Below are 15056 nucleotides of genomic sequence, written 5' to 3'. Positions count from 1 at the left end.
CAAGCCCAGGACTGGCAAAAAAAAAAAGCTTGAAGCAGAACTGTGGCTCAGATGGTAGAGCACCTGTCTTGAGCACAAAAGTCAAACAAGAGCATGAGGCCCTGAGTTCAAGCCCCAGTCCATAAAAATGAAAGAGGTAGGAAGTGGCACTGTGGCTCAAGGAGTAGGGCCGTAGCCTTGGGCTGAAGAGCTCAGGGACAACGCCCAGGCCTGGAGTTCAAGTCTCAGGCTGACAAAAAAAAAAAAAGAAAAGAAAGAAAGAAAGAAGTAGTTGAGAGGAAAAAACAAGAATTGTGTAACTCAGAGCATCTTAATACGTCTGCCCTCTTTTCTTTGGTTTTGGTTCCAGGGAATGAAGGAGATAATTTCTATGTCATCGACCAGGGAGAAGCAGATGTGAGTATTGAAATGGGGAAATGGTTTCTCTCCCACACCCAAAGGCTTCTCACTGTTCAGGACGTGGTTTTCACAGAGAGACTTATGTTCCTAGTTCTATGTCTACTGGGGTAGAGCCACACCCTTGAGCACAGGAGGTGGTCTCTCTCCTGCTGAGCCTGTGCCCCAGACCTCATCAGCAAAAGCACACCTAGGGTGACACCTATGTCATTGCCAGCTGTGACCAGGTTCTTTGTTGCCTCTAGATTTGAAGGGTTAGACACCCTATCTTATGATTAACCTGGGTGTGTGTGTGCATGTGCCCGGGAACTTGCCAATACTAGGGCTTGAACTCAAGGACTGGTACTCTATTACTTGAGTCACAGATCTGCTTCTGGATTTTGGCTGGTTAACTGGAGACAGGAGTCTCATAGACTTTACGTCCCCAGGCTGGCTTTGAACCTGAATCCTCAGATGTCAGTAGCTAGGATTAGTAGATCCTGCTAGCAGGTGTGAGGCAGTAGTGCCTGGCCTGGGAACATTTCTTTAAAGTCTGTGGCAGACTGGAAGCCACCTGGAGTCAAGGGCCAAGTTTCTGCTAAGCCCTGAGATTCCAGACACTGGCCCATTGCCCCTTAGCTCTGTTGTGCTCTCCTTTGCCCCACAGACTTGGTGCCATTTGCCCAGGGGCCCCACCCTGCTCTAGGTGGCCCCTGTGGTGTCCAGGCCATGCCGTGCCTAGCTGCCCTGTGTGGCTATTTCAAGCTTGGCATTGGCCCCTGCGCCTCCGTCCAGCCGGGTTGTGTCTGGACAGGGAGTTTTGTCATTTCCTCAGTGGCAGGGCTGTGTCCCTTGCCTGCCTGGGTTTTCTGGGAATCTCACAGAGCCATCTCCTTCCGGAGCTGTGGCACAGGAAGTGAGTCACCCTACCATCCTGCCGGGAGCTCCCACTTTGTCACAACCCTGGCTCCCTGGCTCAGCTACAGCTCAGCTCCTCTACCCAACAGTGGGGATCTAGGTCGTCTTCTTTCCCCAAACAGGGAAACTGAGGCAGGAGCTAAATGCCCCCTGGGTTAAGGGCTGCCATGAGGGGAAAGTGTATGGAGGACTGTGACACTGGGTTGAGTTTGGTTTGAACACCAGTGGCTCATACCTGTAAGACAAGCTAATCTGGAGCCTGAGATCTGAGGATAAAAACTTGAGGCCAGCTTGCACAAAAAAAGTTAATGAGACTCTTATCTCCAATTAGGCACCAAAAAGCCAGGGTAGCTGGAGGTGTAGCTCAGATAGTAGAGTGCTGTTTCGGCAAGCTCAAGGTTCTGAGTTCAAACTATGGTACTGGCAAAAAATAAAAAAAGAAGAAAGGGAGGGAGGGAGGGTGGAAGGAAGGAAGGAGGGAAGGAGAGAAAAAAGTGTTATCACAGAGGCAGGAAGTTTTGACCACATGTCCATCTACAGCCTCTCCGGGTACAGGGGTCAAAACTCTGATGTGGCCTTTCTAGACTTGTCCACCCTCCTTAGAACTGCCTCCTGTCCTCTTGGACATGCCCCCAAACCTTCCACTTGCAAGGTTTCCCCTCAAGGGCAAACCTCTACCTCTGCTCTTACTTGTGGGGGGGGGCACCCCCATCAGACCCAGCCAACACCTGGGCTGCAGAGATAACAGGAAGTGAGCTAGTCTTGTCCCTATGTTGCCCTGGGCTGAGGACAACTGGGAGGAGGGGGACCGGATTTTTCTAGACTCCTCCCAGCAGGCGCCCCTTCCCTCCCCCTCCCTTGCCCAGGGGCAGCATCCAGCATGCTCTGTCTACCTGACTCTGTCATTCTTACTATCTCTGTCTCTCTGACTTTGTCTCTGTCTCTCTGCCTCTGTCTCTCTGACTTTGTCTCTGTGACTCTCTGTCTCTGTCTCTCTCTGTGTCTCTGTCTCTGTCTCTCTGACTTTGTCTCTCCCTGTCTCTCTCTGAGCTGACTTCCTGCAGGTCCAGAGGCCCAGAAACACAGAAGAGACCTTTCCCCACCCCCCACCCCCCCAGTCCTGGAGCTGGAAGTCAGGGACTGGGAGCTATCTCTGAGCCTCTTCATGCTCAAGGCTAGCACTCTATCTCTTGAGCCATAGCACCACTACCAGCATTTTCTGAGTAATTTACTGGAAATAAGAGTCTCATGGAGTGGGCCGGGAGTTTGGCCTAGTGGTTAAAGTGCTTGCCTAGCATGCACGAAGACCCGGGTTCGATTCCTCAGTACCACATATATAGAAAAAGCCAGAAGTGGTGCTGAGGCTCAAGTGGTAGAGCTCTAGCCTTGAGAAAGTCCAAGGACAGCGCTCAGGCCCTGAGCTCAAGCCCAGGACTGTTAGGGCTGGCTTCTAACCATGATCCACAGACCTAAGCTTTCTGAGTAGGTAGGATTATAGGCGCTCAGAAGACAATGAGCTTACTTGCCCCTGATTCGAGTAGCCCCAAGCCCTCTTTTCCTTCCTCTAGCAGGTGCCCCTCTCAGGGTCAAAGACAGCTTCAAGGATCTCTCTGGACCCACCTGGCCCAAGCATGGATGTGGGGGCACCATGAGTAGATGCCTGGTTTGTGGCATCTGGCACTGGAATCACCCAGGGACCACATGGCACAAGGCTGTGATTGATGGGTTAGCCCATGAGTAGGCTAATCTGCCCATCACTTTGATGGCTGTGGCCAGACTTTCCAGTGGGACGGGATGGGACAGGACAGGATAGGACAGGACAGGGAGTGCCTGTGGGACAGTCAGGCTGTGCTGGAGGGGGCATCTGGTGTGCAGAAAACCACGCAGGGCCCTGGAAAGGTGCCTGTGAGGAGTCGGTGAGGGGTTGGCCTGATGGGGAGCTGGGCTGAGTTATGGGGCTGAAATGACCATAATTACTGTCTTTACAGCTTTGAGGCGCCGCAGGGTCCAGCCTGCAGCCCTGCTCGGGCTATGTTTTGTTTATGCAGCCCCTTAAATAACTGCCCCGGGGCTGGGACCCAGGCTGGCCTGGCCCCTGCACTGCCTAGAGATGCTCTGCAGGGATAGGCTGGGTCCTGCTTGTGCCCCACCCCGCCCCAGCATGGACAGGATCTTCCATCCCTACTCTAGCAACACCCCAAATGGACCAGCTGACCAAGTGTTGGTTTGGTTTAAATTATATATATATATATATATATATATATATATATATATATATATGTATATTTTTTTTTTACAGAGATGGGGTTGGGAGGGGATGCTAACATGGTGTGTGTGTGTGTGTGTGTGTGTGTGTGTGTGTGTGTGTGTGTGTGTGTGTTGCCAAGAGCTCTAATCCATTTCTAAGTTTAAAAATACCTTCCAATTTATTTTATTCATGGAACAGAGCATTTCTACTTAAAAGGATATGCCACTGCTTTTTAAACTTTTTATTCTTTTTTTGTGTGGTAATGTGGTGTGTGTGTGTGTGTGTGTGTGTGTGTGTGTGTGTGTCATGGGGCTTAAACTCAAGGTTTGAGTGCTATCTCTGAAATTTTTTGTTCAAGGTCAGTGTTCTATCAGTTGAACCACAGCTCTACTTCTGGCTTTTTTTTTTTTTTTTTTTTTGCCAGTCCTGGGCTTGAGCTCAGGGCCTGAGCACTGTCCTTGGACTTTCTCAAAGCTAGAGCTCTACCACTTGAGCCTCAGTACCACTTCCAGCTTTTTTCTATGTAAGTGGTACCGAGGAATCGAACCCGGGTCTTCGTGCATGCTAGGCAAGCACTCTACCACTAGGCCAAACTCCCGGCTTTTTAAGTAATGAATTAGAGCTAAGAATCTCATGGACTTTACTGCCCAGGCTGGCTTTGAACTGTGATTCTTAGATCTCAGCCTCCTCAGTAATGAGGATAAAAGATGTAAGCCACTGGTCCCCTGTGGTACTGTAATTTTGAAGCTTCCTACTTGTTAGGCAGGCTCTCTTCCACTTGAGCCATGCTCCCTAGCCCCCCTTTACTTTTGCTTTATTTATTTTTTTCAAATAGGTCCTTACCTTTGCCTAGGGCCAGCCTGAACTTTGATTTGTTCCTCCTAATCTCCCTCTGAGCTGACATTACAGATGTCCACCTTGGATCTGAGTTATTTGTTGGGATAGGGAAGTCTTGTTCATTTTCTGCCTAGACTGACTTTGAATTTTCATCCTCTTGAGTAGGTAGGATTACGGGTATGAGCTGCTGATAGAAGCCCTGCTGCTGGTTTTACAGGTTTATGGTTGTATAGTTCCATCTTGTGTCTCCCTGAGCTCTGACCCTTTCCTAATAGTTATGGGCCTCTTGTTAGGTTAGGACTCCTGGCTCTATGTTTCTTTCCAGGTTTCCAATGTCCTTGTGGTTTGTAGGGCTCCAGGCTTTTCTCTAGCTTTGGAAGAAAAGTGGGTTCTACCCCTCAAAGGCAGAGAGAGAGTCCTTCCCCTGACAGCTCTGTGCCTCACCCTTCCTCATCAGGAGAGGGGTGGGGGAAGGAGAGAGAGAGAGAGAGAGCAAGAGAGACAGAGACAGAGACAGAGAATATGTTTAAATTGGTAAAACACAGAAACATGATTTTTTTTTTTTGGTTGGTTGTGGGGCTTGAATTCTAGGTCTGGTCACTGTCCCTGAGCTCTTCAGCTCAAGGCTAGCACTCTACCACTTTGAGTCACAGAGCCACTTCTAATTTTCTGGCAGTTCATTGGAGATAAAAGTCTCAAAGAAAGCCAGGCGCAATGGCTCACGCCTATAATCCTAGCTATTCAGGAGGCTGAGATCTGAGGATCATGGTTCAAAGCCAGCCCGGCCACTAAAGTCCGTGAGATTCTTATCTCCAATGAACCACCAGAAAACTGGAAGTGGCTTGTGGCTTAAGGGGTAGGGGGGTAGCCTTGAGCTGAAGAGCTCAGAAACAGTGCCCAGGCCCAGAATTCAAGTCCCGTGACCAACCAAAACAAAACAAAAAGTCTCAAAGACTTTTGTGCCCAGGAGAAACACGAATTTTTATCACGGTTAGGGGCATAGTTCAGTGTTGTATAACTAGCTGTCCACAAAATTTTCTCACTGTCCCAGATTAAAACTCTGTCCCCATTAAATACTGAATCTGATTTGCAGGTAGGGGTGGGGGGGGGCTCTCACAGAAGTGTCTGTCTGCATCCAGTTTATGTCACCCAGTATGACACCCTCAAGTTCCATGCCTCAGGTGACAGAATGTCCTTCTGGTTCAAGGCTGAGTAATAAATACTCTGCTGTGTGTCTTGACCACATTTTGCTTGTCCCTCATCTGTCCATTGGCAGTCACACGGTCAGCTTCTGCCTTTAAATTGGCTGTGATTGTGGGGTGTTAGTTTTTAATTGGTCATTTATTGAACTGGGCATCGGTGGCTCACACCTGTAATTCTAGCTACTCACGAGGCTGAGATCTGAGGATGATGGTTCAAAGCCAGCCTAGGCATGGAAATCTGTGAGTCCACAGGTGTTGTGGCCAGGGCCTCTTTCTTGTCCCTCTTCTGGCTGTCTCTGCCTGCTCTGTGGAGGTAGAGCCCACCGTTTCCTCTGGGAACCCAGAACCGGGGGGCTTCCTGTGGCTTCTGGAATTCACAGCCAACCTTTCCTCTTCTCCATCATACCCTAATACCTCTTCGGCCCTTCCTGATCCAATTAGGCCTCAGGACCTTGGCATGGCTGGTCTTCCCCCTTGAGCACTCTCTCTCTCTTCCTGTCTGTCTGTCTGTCTATCTCTGTCTATCTCCATCTGTTTCTCTCTCTCTCTCCCTCCCCTCCTCCCACAGGGCTGGTATTCTCTGCTCATGACTGGCTCAAGGTCATGTCCATGGAACAGTCCTCCATGTAGCTCCCCTCCTCCAAATATCACCTTCCATCTTCTCTGTGGCCTTGGAGGAATGGGTTTGTCTATTTGCCTGTAGCCCCATCTCAGTGCTGGTTGGAAAGTAGTTGAGAGGCACAGGGAGCCAGGGGTGCCTGTGACAGGGTGGGAGTTAGGGTAGGTGACCAAAAAAATGGAATCCGGCATTGTGGCTCATGCCTGTCAGCTACTCAGGAGGCTGAGATCTGAGGATGGTGGTTCAAAGCCGACCTGGGTAGAAAAGTTCCTGAGACTCTTTATCTCTAGTCAGCCAGCAAAAAGTTGAAAGTGGAACTGTGGCTCAAGTGCTAGAACACCAGCTTAGAGCAAAAACAACCTCAAGGACAGCATCCAGGACAGAGGTGGAGTCCTAGCATTGGCATGCACATGCATGTGCACACACACATGCACACAGAAAGGCAGGTGGGCTTGCACGGCTCACAGATCTGTGTCCACCAGGAGACACTGCTGCTCTTTGTGGAGAATACATAATTGCAGTCCAGTGGGGCTTCCCACTATTTTTCTTTCTAAAGAAGCAGCAGCGGGGCGGGGCAGGGCGGGGGTGGGGTGGGGTGGGGCAGTACCAACACAAGAGTAGTCCCTTTGCGTACCAGCTGGGTGGGGTCCTCGCTGTGCCGGGAGCGAGACAGAGAGCAGTGTCCTGAGAAAGATGGCCCCTTTGTCCTCCGAGGCGGCGCTGGCCGGTCCCTGGATGCACAATGCTTTCCTCTAATGCCTTTGGGGGGCTGCGGGGCTTCCTGATGAGGAGGGGGCTTCCTGTAGCAGGTCCTGGCTGCCCCCGCTCATATCCCAAGACAGTGTATGGATGGGCCTCAGGAAAGATGAGGGTGTGGCTGCCACCCTAGCTGGACAGGGCATATCCAGGGGCCCTGGGTTTTGTCCTGGGAGACCCCATGTCCTGTGCTGAGGCAGGCTGCTGCAGGGCCTTTCTTGTCCTACACCTTGCAAAGGGAGACTGGCTCAGCCACCCTGGGTTCCCACTGCTTCCCCCTGGCAGGACTCTGGTACTGAGGCAATGCCACCCTCAGATTCATGAGCGCCCAAACTACTCCACACTCCTAATTTGGCACCTGGTACAGGGCCACCCACAAGGGCCAAAGCTTGGTGGGTAGTGGGGGAGAGCGATGTCTGGAGACTGGCATTCAGCCACAGCTGGTGAAGCCAAACAAAGGTGGCCCTGGGCTGCACAGCGAATGGTACCCCACAAACCAGGGCAGAGCAGCCTATTCCAGCCCAGCAAGTGGCAGAGGGAGGGTAGCATGGGAAGGGGCGCCCATGAGCTGTGCCAGGCATGCCAGAGCAGTGCACTTCACTGAGCTGTACACATGGGCACACACACACATGCTCAGATTCACACAGCCATGTTTGTGCTTGCGTGACACATTTGCACACTCACGCACACAACTGTCTTTGCACAATACCGACATGCTCACTTCTGTTTCACACCCACATGTACACAGTCGTACACAGCCACGTGTCATATTCATTTTCCAGTTATACACGCACACACATTTGCAAAAAACACATCTGCATGCTCATACTCACACACACCTTGAACCTTCATTCACACACATGCTCGTACTTTGTACTTATATATTTATGTACATTTCTACCCACACGTGAACACCCATCTCCACTTGTTTGCTTTGGCAGTCACGCTTGTGCATATCCACACATTTCTAGCACATGTCTTTGCATACGCCTGCGTCATGGGGCTTGATCTCGGGGCCTGGGCATTGTCTCTGAGCTCTGTTTGTTCAAGGCTAGTGCTCTACCACTTGGAGTCACAGCTCCTCTTCCAGTTGTCTAGTGGTTAATTGGAGAGAAGACTCTCATGGACTTTCCTGGTTTTGAACCGTGATCCCCAGATCACAGCCTCCTGAGTAGCTAGGATTCCAGACACCTGGTTTACAAGTTAGATTTCTTTGAGGACAATTGTGCTGGCTCAGAGGGACAGGGAGCTGCAGGCACTCTGTGATTGCTGCCCCGCCCCAAGCTCCGAGTCCCCTTTGTGGAAACAAGATGCAGAGGCCCTAGGGCTGTCTGTGAGCCCCCCCCAGATTCACCCCTAGAATGCTGGCCTTGCCAGTCCCCCCTCCACAGCCCCTCCTGTCCAGCTCACTCCCCTGCGTGTCTATCAGGAGAAATCTGTCTTGAGATTTCTCCAGGGCCTACTGTGGGTCCCCCCCTATACTCTGAACCCCCCTTAGGAAGTGGGGCACCGCAAAGCCAGGATGGGCACAGCCCGAGCCAGGGCCACCCCCCACCCCGCTCCCTAGCCTCTGGGAACGGCCATCTCCTGATTAACCATGGGATTGCCCATGGCCGCCTGAGAGGAGCTGCAGACAGAAAATTCTGTGGTCCGGTTACTGTCAGCTCATAATGAGTCATTGATTTCCAGAAGAATCCCTCGGTGATTCAGCGCCATCCATTCTCCCCGCGCACACCCATTCCTGCTTAGGGAAGTCTTGTGTGCGCTCATTGACACGCGGTTGGAGAAGGGAGACATTGTGGCACTGGGTCTGTGTTGGGCTGCACAGTGCTGAGCAGAATGAACAGTCCAGACCATTCTTGCCGGGCGTGGACTGCGCCATCAGTGCTTATCATGCGTGGAGGGCTGAAAAAGAACCTTGTCCCGGCCCCTTCTTGGCACAGCTCGGCAGCCGTGCTAGGCCCAGGGGTTGCATTCAGGCTCTAATAAGCCAGAGGGCTTTGGTGGGGTCCATGATGGAGATGGCGTGGGCACTGGTGCCCCTGGGGGGAGGGCTGGCAATGTGGACAGTCGGTGGGGGGGGACACACTGGGGACCCTTGAATGGAAAGGGCAAGGGCAGCATGTCTGCCTGGCCTGTCAGTCCTTGCATGGTGGCAGGTTAGTATTCAGCTGGGGAAACTGAGGCCCAGGGAGTGTCGATGAGCAGTGTACTGAATCAGAGATCGGAGATGACTGGGCTTCTGGTCAGACCCCAGGGCATTCCTGTCTAGCTTTGATCCATCCTTTGGGGGTTTGATGTCTCTGACCAGGTTGGTAGCTGGCCCACCACAGTCCCCCCACCAGCCTGAGGCCACCTCCCAGCTTATGTGGGGTTGGGGAGCATAGTCTATTGACATCTCAATCAAGAGAGCACCCGTGGCTCACGTCTGTAACCCTGGCTACTTGGGGGCTGAGCTGGAAGATTACAATTTGGAGTCAGTCTGGGCAGAAGGGGCTGCAGAGACTCCCATCTCTAATACACTAGCAAAAAGCCAGGCTAGAGGCATGTTGAGGGCCAGCCTTGAGTAAGAAAGCCGAGTGACAGTGTGAGAATCTGAATTCAAGACCCAGCATGGGGGGCAGGGGGAGAGAGAGAGAGCACACACCTATCAATTCCTCTTCTCGTCCCTCATGTCCCCGCAGGTGTATGTGAACGGGGAGTGGGTGACTAACATCAGCGAAGGCGGCAGTTTCGGAGAGCTCGCACTCATCTATGGCACCCCCAGAGCTGCCACGGTGAAAGCCAAGACTGACCTCAAGCTTTGGGGCATTGACCGAGACAGCTACCGGCGCATTCTCATGGTGAGTGGCACTCTGACCAGAGAGACTGAGCCAGGGAAGAAACAGCAGTAGATGAGTCTGCTGTCTCCTCCCCTCTTGGCCAAGCACCCCATAGGAACCCTGGCACAAGGTAGAGACATTTTCTACCCTCCCTGATGCAGACAATGAGAAGAATGGTAACACATTGGGAGGGAAGAAAGAAAACAGTCAGATGGTCTGGGAGGGCCTTTTTGCCTTTCTTTCCTCTCTCCTGTGCTGACTGTTTGGAACATGGTTGTAATGGCTGGAGCTCCAGCTGCCATCTTTGATCATGAGGTAGATTTGGGAATGAAAATCAATTCACCAAAGCCTTGGGGTGGAACTGTGTGGAGGATCCTGTGCAGCCTGTTTAGGGTAGATATGGTTGCTCAGCTGGTGTTCACCTTCCTTACCCTTCATAAAGCTCATACGGTGTTGATGTAGGAAATCCGAGGTGGTTAATAAATAGATCTCCCATCAGACAGGGACTGGTCCCTGCTGAGGACAGGAAAGGGGACTGAGTGAGGAAAGGGGCTGCTGGCTTTATTATTACAGGTACACGCCTGTCATCCTAACTACTCAGGAGGCTGAGATTTGAGGATCAGGGTGCAAAGCCGGCTTGGGCAAGAAAGTCCATGAGACTCTCGGTCATGGGACTTGAACTCTGGGCCTGGGTGTTGTCCCTGAGCTCTTGGAAGCTCAAGGTTACTGCCCTAACCCCTTGAACCACAGCCCCACTTCCGGTTTTCTGGTGATTAATTGGAGATAAGGATCTCTTGGACCTTTTTAGTGCCCGAGCTGGCTTTGAACCTTGATCCTCAGATCTCAGCCTCCTGAGTAGCTAAGCTTACAGGTATGAGCCACTGTACCTGGCTAAGTCCATGAGACTAAGTCCATGAGATTCTTATTTCCAATTAGCCACCAGTAAACCAGAAGTGAGTTGTGGCTCAAAGTGTCAGAATGCTAGCCTTGAGCATAAAGAGCCTTAGGGGCAATGCCCAGGCCCTGAGTTCAAGCCCCATGACCGAAGAAAAGAAAAAAGAAAGAAAGAGAAAAGGTAGGTTTCCTCCCTACCCCTTAGGCAACATAGGGACAGAGTCCTGGGATAGGAACTCTGGGGCAAAAGACTGCAAAAGACTGTTCTACAGAAGCCAGTGCAAAGGCCCGGGGGTGGGAGCTGTCTGGAGTGCTGTGGGCCAGTAAGGAAGCCTGGAGAGGGGTATAAAGGACTCTGTTCCAAGGATGGCAGCCTCCATCAGGGCCTGTCTGCCTAGACTCTGACCCAGAGCCATACTGGAGTATTTGAGCTGACTTGAGTCAAGACATCTCTGAGCTAGACCAAGCCATACCTGGGGATCAGTGCCATCTCAGACCCTGGATCCCCTTATATCCATCCAACTGCTTCCTCTGGCCCTCGGTCTCCCGAAGGCCAGCTTGTGCTGTGACTTTCAGGGGAGGGAAGGCTGAGGTGAACCCTGGGGTGGAGGGAGACCCTGAGATGGTCCAGGGTGGGGGGGCAGAAGCCTCCAGATGCTCAGGATCATTCAGCCCTGGGGCTGAGACACAGAGGCCAAGAACGGACTCCTGGCCTATCCCTCCCTCCCCCACCATGGTGCCAACTCCTTTGTGTGGCACTCACACATTCTTCTGGCTGGTACCAGGCAGGGCTCCTGGGGCACTGTGGGTTCAAGGCCAGAGGGCATAAGCATGGTCCTGCAGCGGGTTCTGCTCAGCTCTGCCCTGTGCCTCACATGTCTGATGGGAGGCCACGGGCTTCCTCCCTCTGAGGGCACCCCCCCCCCAGTGCCTGCCCTGCACACCTGGCCAAGGCCTCTCCCCCGCCATGATGCTGTGTATTCCTGGCTAGGTTTGGGAAATTGCTGAACCACAGGCGGCCGGCGCCTCCGCTCTGCTCAATTTGGATCCCTGAGCCCTAAGAATAGTGCATGGGCCTGGAGGCCAGCTCATGTCCCCGGGAAGAAAATGACAGGGCCTGGCACCCTGGCCGTACGCCTGTTATACTGCAGGAGGAAGAGAATCCGGGCAGGAGAGGAGGGGGCACCTCTCCAGCCAGCAGTGGGGATTCCACGCCTGGCCTGGAAATTCCTCATTATGCCAAGGACACCAGTGCTCCTCTTTCCCTTCTGTTATGTTAGGGACTGGGGCTTAAACTCACAGCCACATGCCCGCTAGACTTGCTTGCTCAAAGGCTGCTCTACTACTTGAGCCACACTTCTACTGCTTTTTGCTGGTGCGTTGGAATTGCAGTCTTTTTTGCTGGGACGGGTTTCAAACCATAATCCTCAGATCGCAGCCCACGGGACAGGGTTACACTTAGATCTGTCAGTGCTTGGCTTTCTTCCTGTCTTCCCTCTCTCTCCCTCTCCCTCTCCTTTCTTCTCCCATCCCCTCCCCTACTCTCCTCTCCTCCTCTTCTTTCCTGTCCTCCCCTCCTCTCTTCCTCTTCTTCTTCTTCTTCTTCTTCTCCTCCTCCTCCTCCTCCTCCTCCTCCTCCTCCTCCTCGTCTTCTTCTTCTTCTTCTTCTTCTTCTTCTTCTTCTTCTTCTTCTTCTTCTTCTTCTTCTTCCTCTCCTCCTCCTCCTCCTCCTCCTCCTCCTCCTCCTCCTCCTCCTCCTCCTCCTCCTCCTCTTCTTCTTCTTCTTCATCCTGGGCTTGAGCTCAGGGCCTGAGCACTGTCCTTGGACTTTCTCAAGGCTAGAGCTCTACCACTTGAGCCTCAGCACCACTTCCGGCTTTTTTCTATGTCTCTAGTACCGAGGAATCGAACCCGGGTCTTTGTGCTGCTAGGCAAGCACTCTACCATTATGCCAAACTCCCGGCCCCCTGTCTTTTAGCTTTTCACTTCAGTCTGGTGCTCTATCATTTGAGCCGCAGCTCCATTTCTGGCTTTTTGCTGGTTTGTTGGAGGTGATAAGAGTCACATGAACTTTTCTGCCCCAGCTCAGCTGGCTCTGACTAGTGACCCTAGATCTCAGCCTCATGAGTAGCTAGGATTATACAGGCCTGAGCCACCAGCGCCTGGTAGCAATGGCTTTCTTGTGGCTGGTGGAGATCTGCCGTGGCTTGGGCTGAGTTCCTGGACCCATGTCTGCCACCTCGGCCATCCTGACCTGCTCTAATGGGCCTGAAGCTCACTCTACCTCCTGAGAGCCTAGAGACACATTTCTAGTTGCCATGGAAACCCATGGGTTCCTTCCCCATCAACACATTCGAGTGCCAGCTTGGCACTGGAATGTGGTATGGTCTCTGGAACCTGCCAGGCTATGAATCCTCTTGCCCTGTTGGGCCTTTTGCTGGGAAGAAGGGAGGCTGGGGAGGGGTTGTGTTGGAGCTACATAAGTCGGAAGTGACAACCTTTTGAGCCATGGGGGCCCAGAGCCAGAAATTGCTAGGAAACTGAGGAGCTGGGATGCAGCTGGAGTCCTGTCATTGTATCCCATGCCACGTGCTCCAAGGCCTCCACAGGAATGCTTGGGGCAGGTATTAATATTCTCACTGGTCAGGTGCAGTGCACTGAACTGTTCACTTGGTCTCCTTCCACCATCACCACCAACACCGTCACCATCACCACCACCGTCCACAGCAGCAGCAATGTGACCATGAGTTGAGACGCGGTCGTACAGCACCCCAAAGAGTCAGTAATCTTAAGTCTCATTCCACCAAGGCTCAGGGGTGTGGATGACCCCTCCTCTTGTCCTTGTCCAGTGGGGTGGAACGGTTGCCCTCAGGTCTGCAGGTAGTTGTTGCTACACAAGCACAAGGCCCAGGGAAAATGGGGAGGCTGGGTGTGGGCTGAGGGGTGCGGCCCCTCCCCTGGGCCGGGTGTCCTGGCTGGGAGTGTGCAAGCTTGGCTGTGTTTCAGGACGCTGAGGGGTTCAGGTGGCCGGTGGTGGCCAAGGTTGGCAGGAATGACAAACACTGGCCACCATCAGCTGTGGAGAAGGCCCTGGGCCGGCAAGGGAAGCCCTGCCATCGTCACTTTATTGCCATTTGGACCTTTGTTTTTGCTTTCCAGAACAGGCATCCGTGTCACATGCCCCTTGTGGTCCTGAGAGCCCTTCCCTTCCACTACAGCCCACCTCCCTCCCCTGACCTGCAACGGCCCTTTAGGGGACTCCCAGTGTGCCCTCCATTTTTTTTCTTCCTTTTTCTTTGGGTGGTACTGGGGCTTGAACTCAGAGCCCCAGTGCTGTCCTTAGCATTTTTATTTAAGGCTGGTGCTTTACCACTGAGCCACACCTTCTCTTCTGGTTTTTTTTGGGGGGTGGTGGTGGTAATTTATTAGCGATAAGAGGCCCACTGACTTTCCTGACCAGGCTGGTTTTGAAACCAGATCCTCAGATCTCAGCCTCCTGAATAGTTTGGATTTCAGGTGTGAGCCATCCCTGGCTTCCATTTCCCCATTGCCTTCTGATGTGGTCTTAGCAAGCTGGCAGCCAGAAGCCACAGGGCCCTGACTGCTTTGTTATGTAGGGACCAGGAATGCCCAGCTCCATGAAAGTACACAGTACAGGTCCTTGGGGATGTTCAGGGCATCCCATAATTGGCAGCTATCAGAAGCAGATAGAAAGCCTCTAGCATGTATTCTCCCAGTCTATGAACCTTAGAAGAGTGAATGTCAAGCCAGACTGGGTGTGGTGAGGCATACCTCTAATCCCAGCTATCTGGGAGAGGCAGGCAAACAAAAGGATGGGAGGTGTGAGGCCAGTCTGAGCTAAGAGTAAAATCTACCAAAAATGGCTGGAGTGGGGTTTGGTACATTGCTTACATGATCAAGCATCTGTGTAGAAGCTCAAGGCACTGGGTTCAATCAAGATCCAGTAACAGAACGAAGAAGAGGAGGAGGAAGAGGAGGAGGAGGAGATTGATTTACAGTAGTAGGTAAGATCAAAGTTAGCTAGATACATTAGCTCTTGCTATAGCAAACTTGCCCTAAATTTAGTGGCATGAGGTGACAATGTAACAGTGGTTAAGAGTTTCTGTGGGAGCCAGGCACTAGCAGCTCACACCTGAGGAGGCTGAGTTCTGAGGATTGCAGGCTGGTCCTGTTTAGATGGGAGGTGGGTATGCATACGGTCCTCACTGAGGGTGGTGGAGGAAGCAGAGGGCTGGGTGTGGATGTGGTGGGCCCAGGGCCTTGTGGGAATCTGATGCCTCTCTTCTGTTCTTCTTACCAACAGGGCAGCACATTGAGAAAGCGCAAGATGTACGAGGAATTCCTCAGCAAGGTGTCCATCCTAG

At 52.4% G+C, this 15056-nt stretch overlaps 1 protein-coding gene across 1 annotated transcript in view; it reads left to right on the top strand.

The window, feature by feature from the left end:
- The window catches only part of Prkar1b (protein kinase cAMP-dependent type I regulatory subunit beta), an 86078-nt gene that overhangs the window by 57050 nt on the left and 13972 nt on the right, over positions 1-15056 (top strand). Inside the window, exons 6-8 of the mRNA XM_090324103.1 lie at positions 350-396; positions 9640-9798; positions 14996-15056. Coding sequence (XP_090180229.1) covers positions 350-396; positions 9640-9798; positions 14996-15056 — 267 coding nt within the window. The remainder of the gene's footprint in view (positions 1-349; positions 397-9639; positions 9799-14995) is intronic.

This window comes from Megascapheus bottae, chromosome 34 (genome assembly GCF_031878675.1).
Source record: "Megascapheus bottae isolate mThoBot1 chromosome 34, mThoBot2.hap1, whole genome shotgun sequence".
Classification (NCBI taxonomy): domain Eukaryota; kingdom Metazoa; phylum Chordata; class Mammalia; order Rodentia; family Geomyidae; genus Megascapheus; species Megascapheus bottae.
The sequence above is the reverse complement of the archived record's forward strand: the minus strand, read 5'-3'. Positions and strand labels throughout refer to the sequence as shown.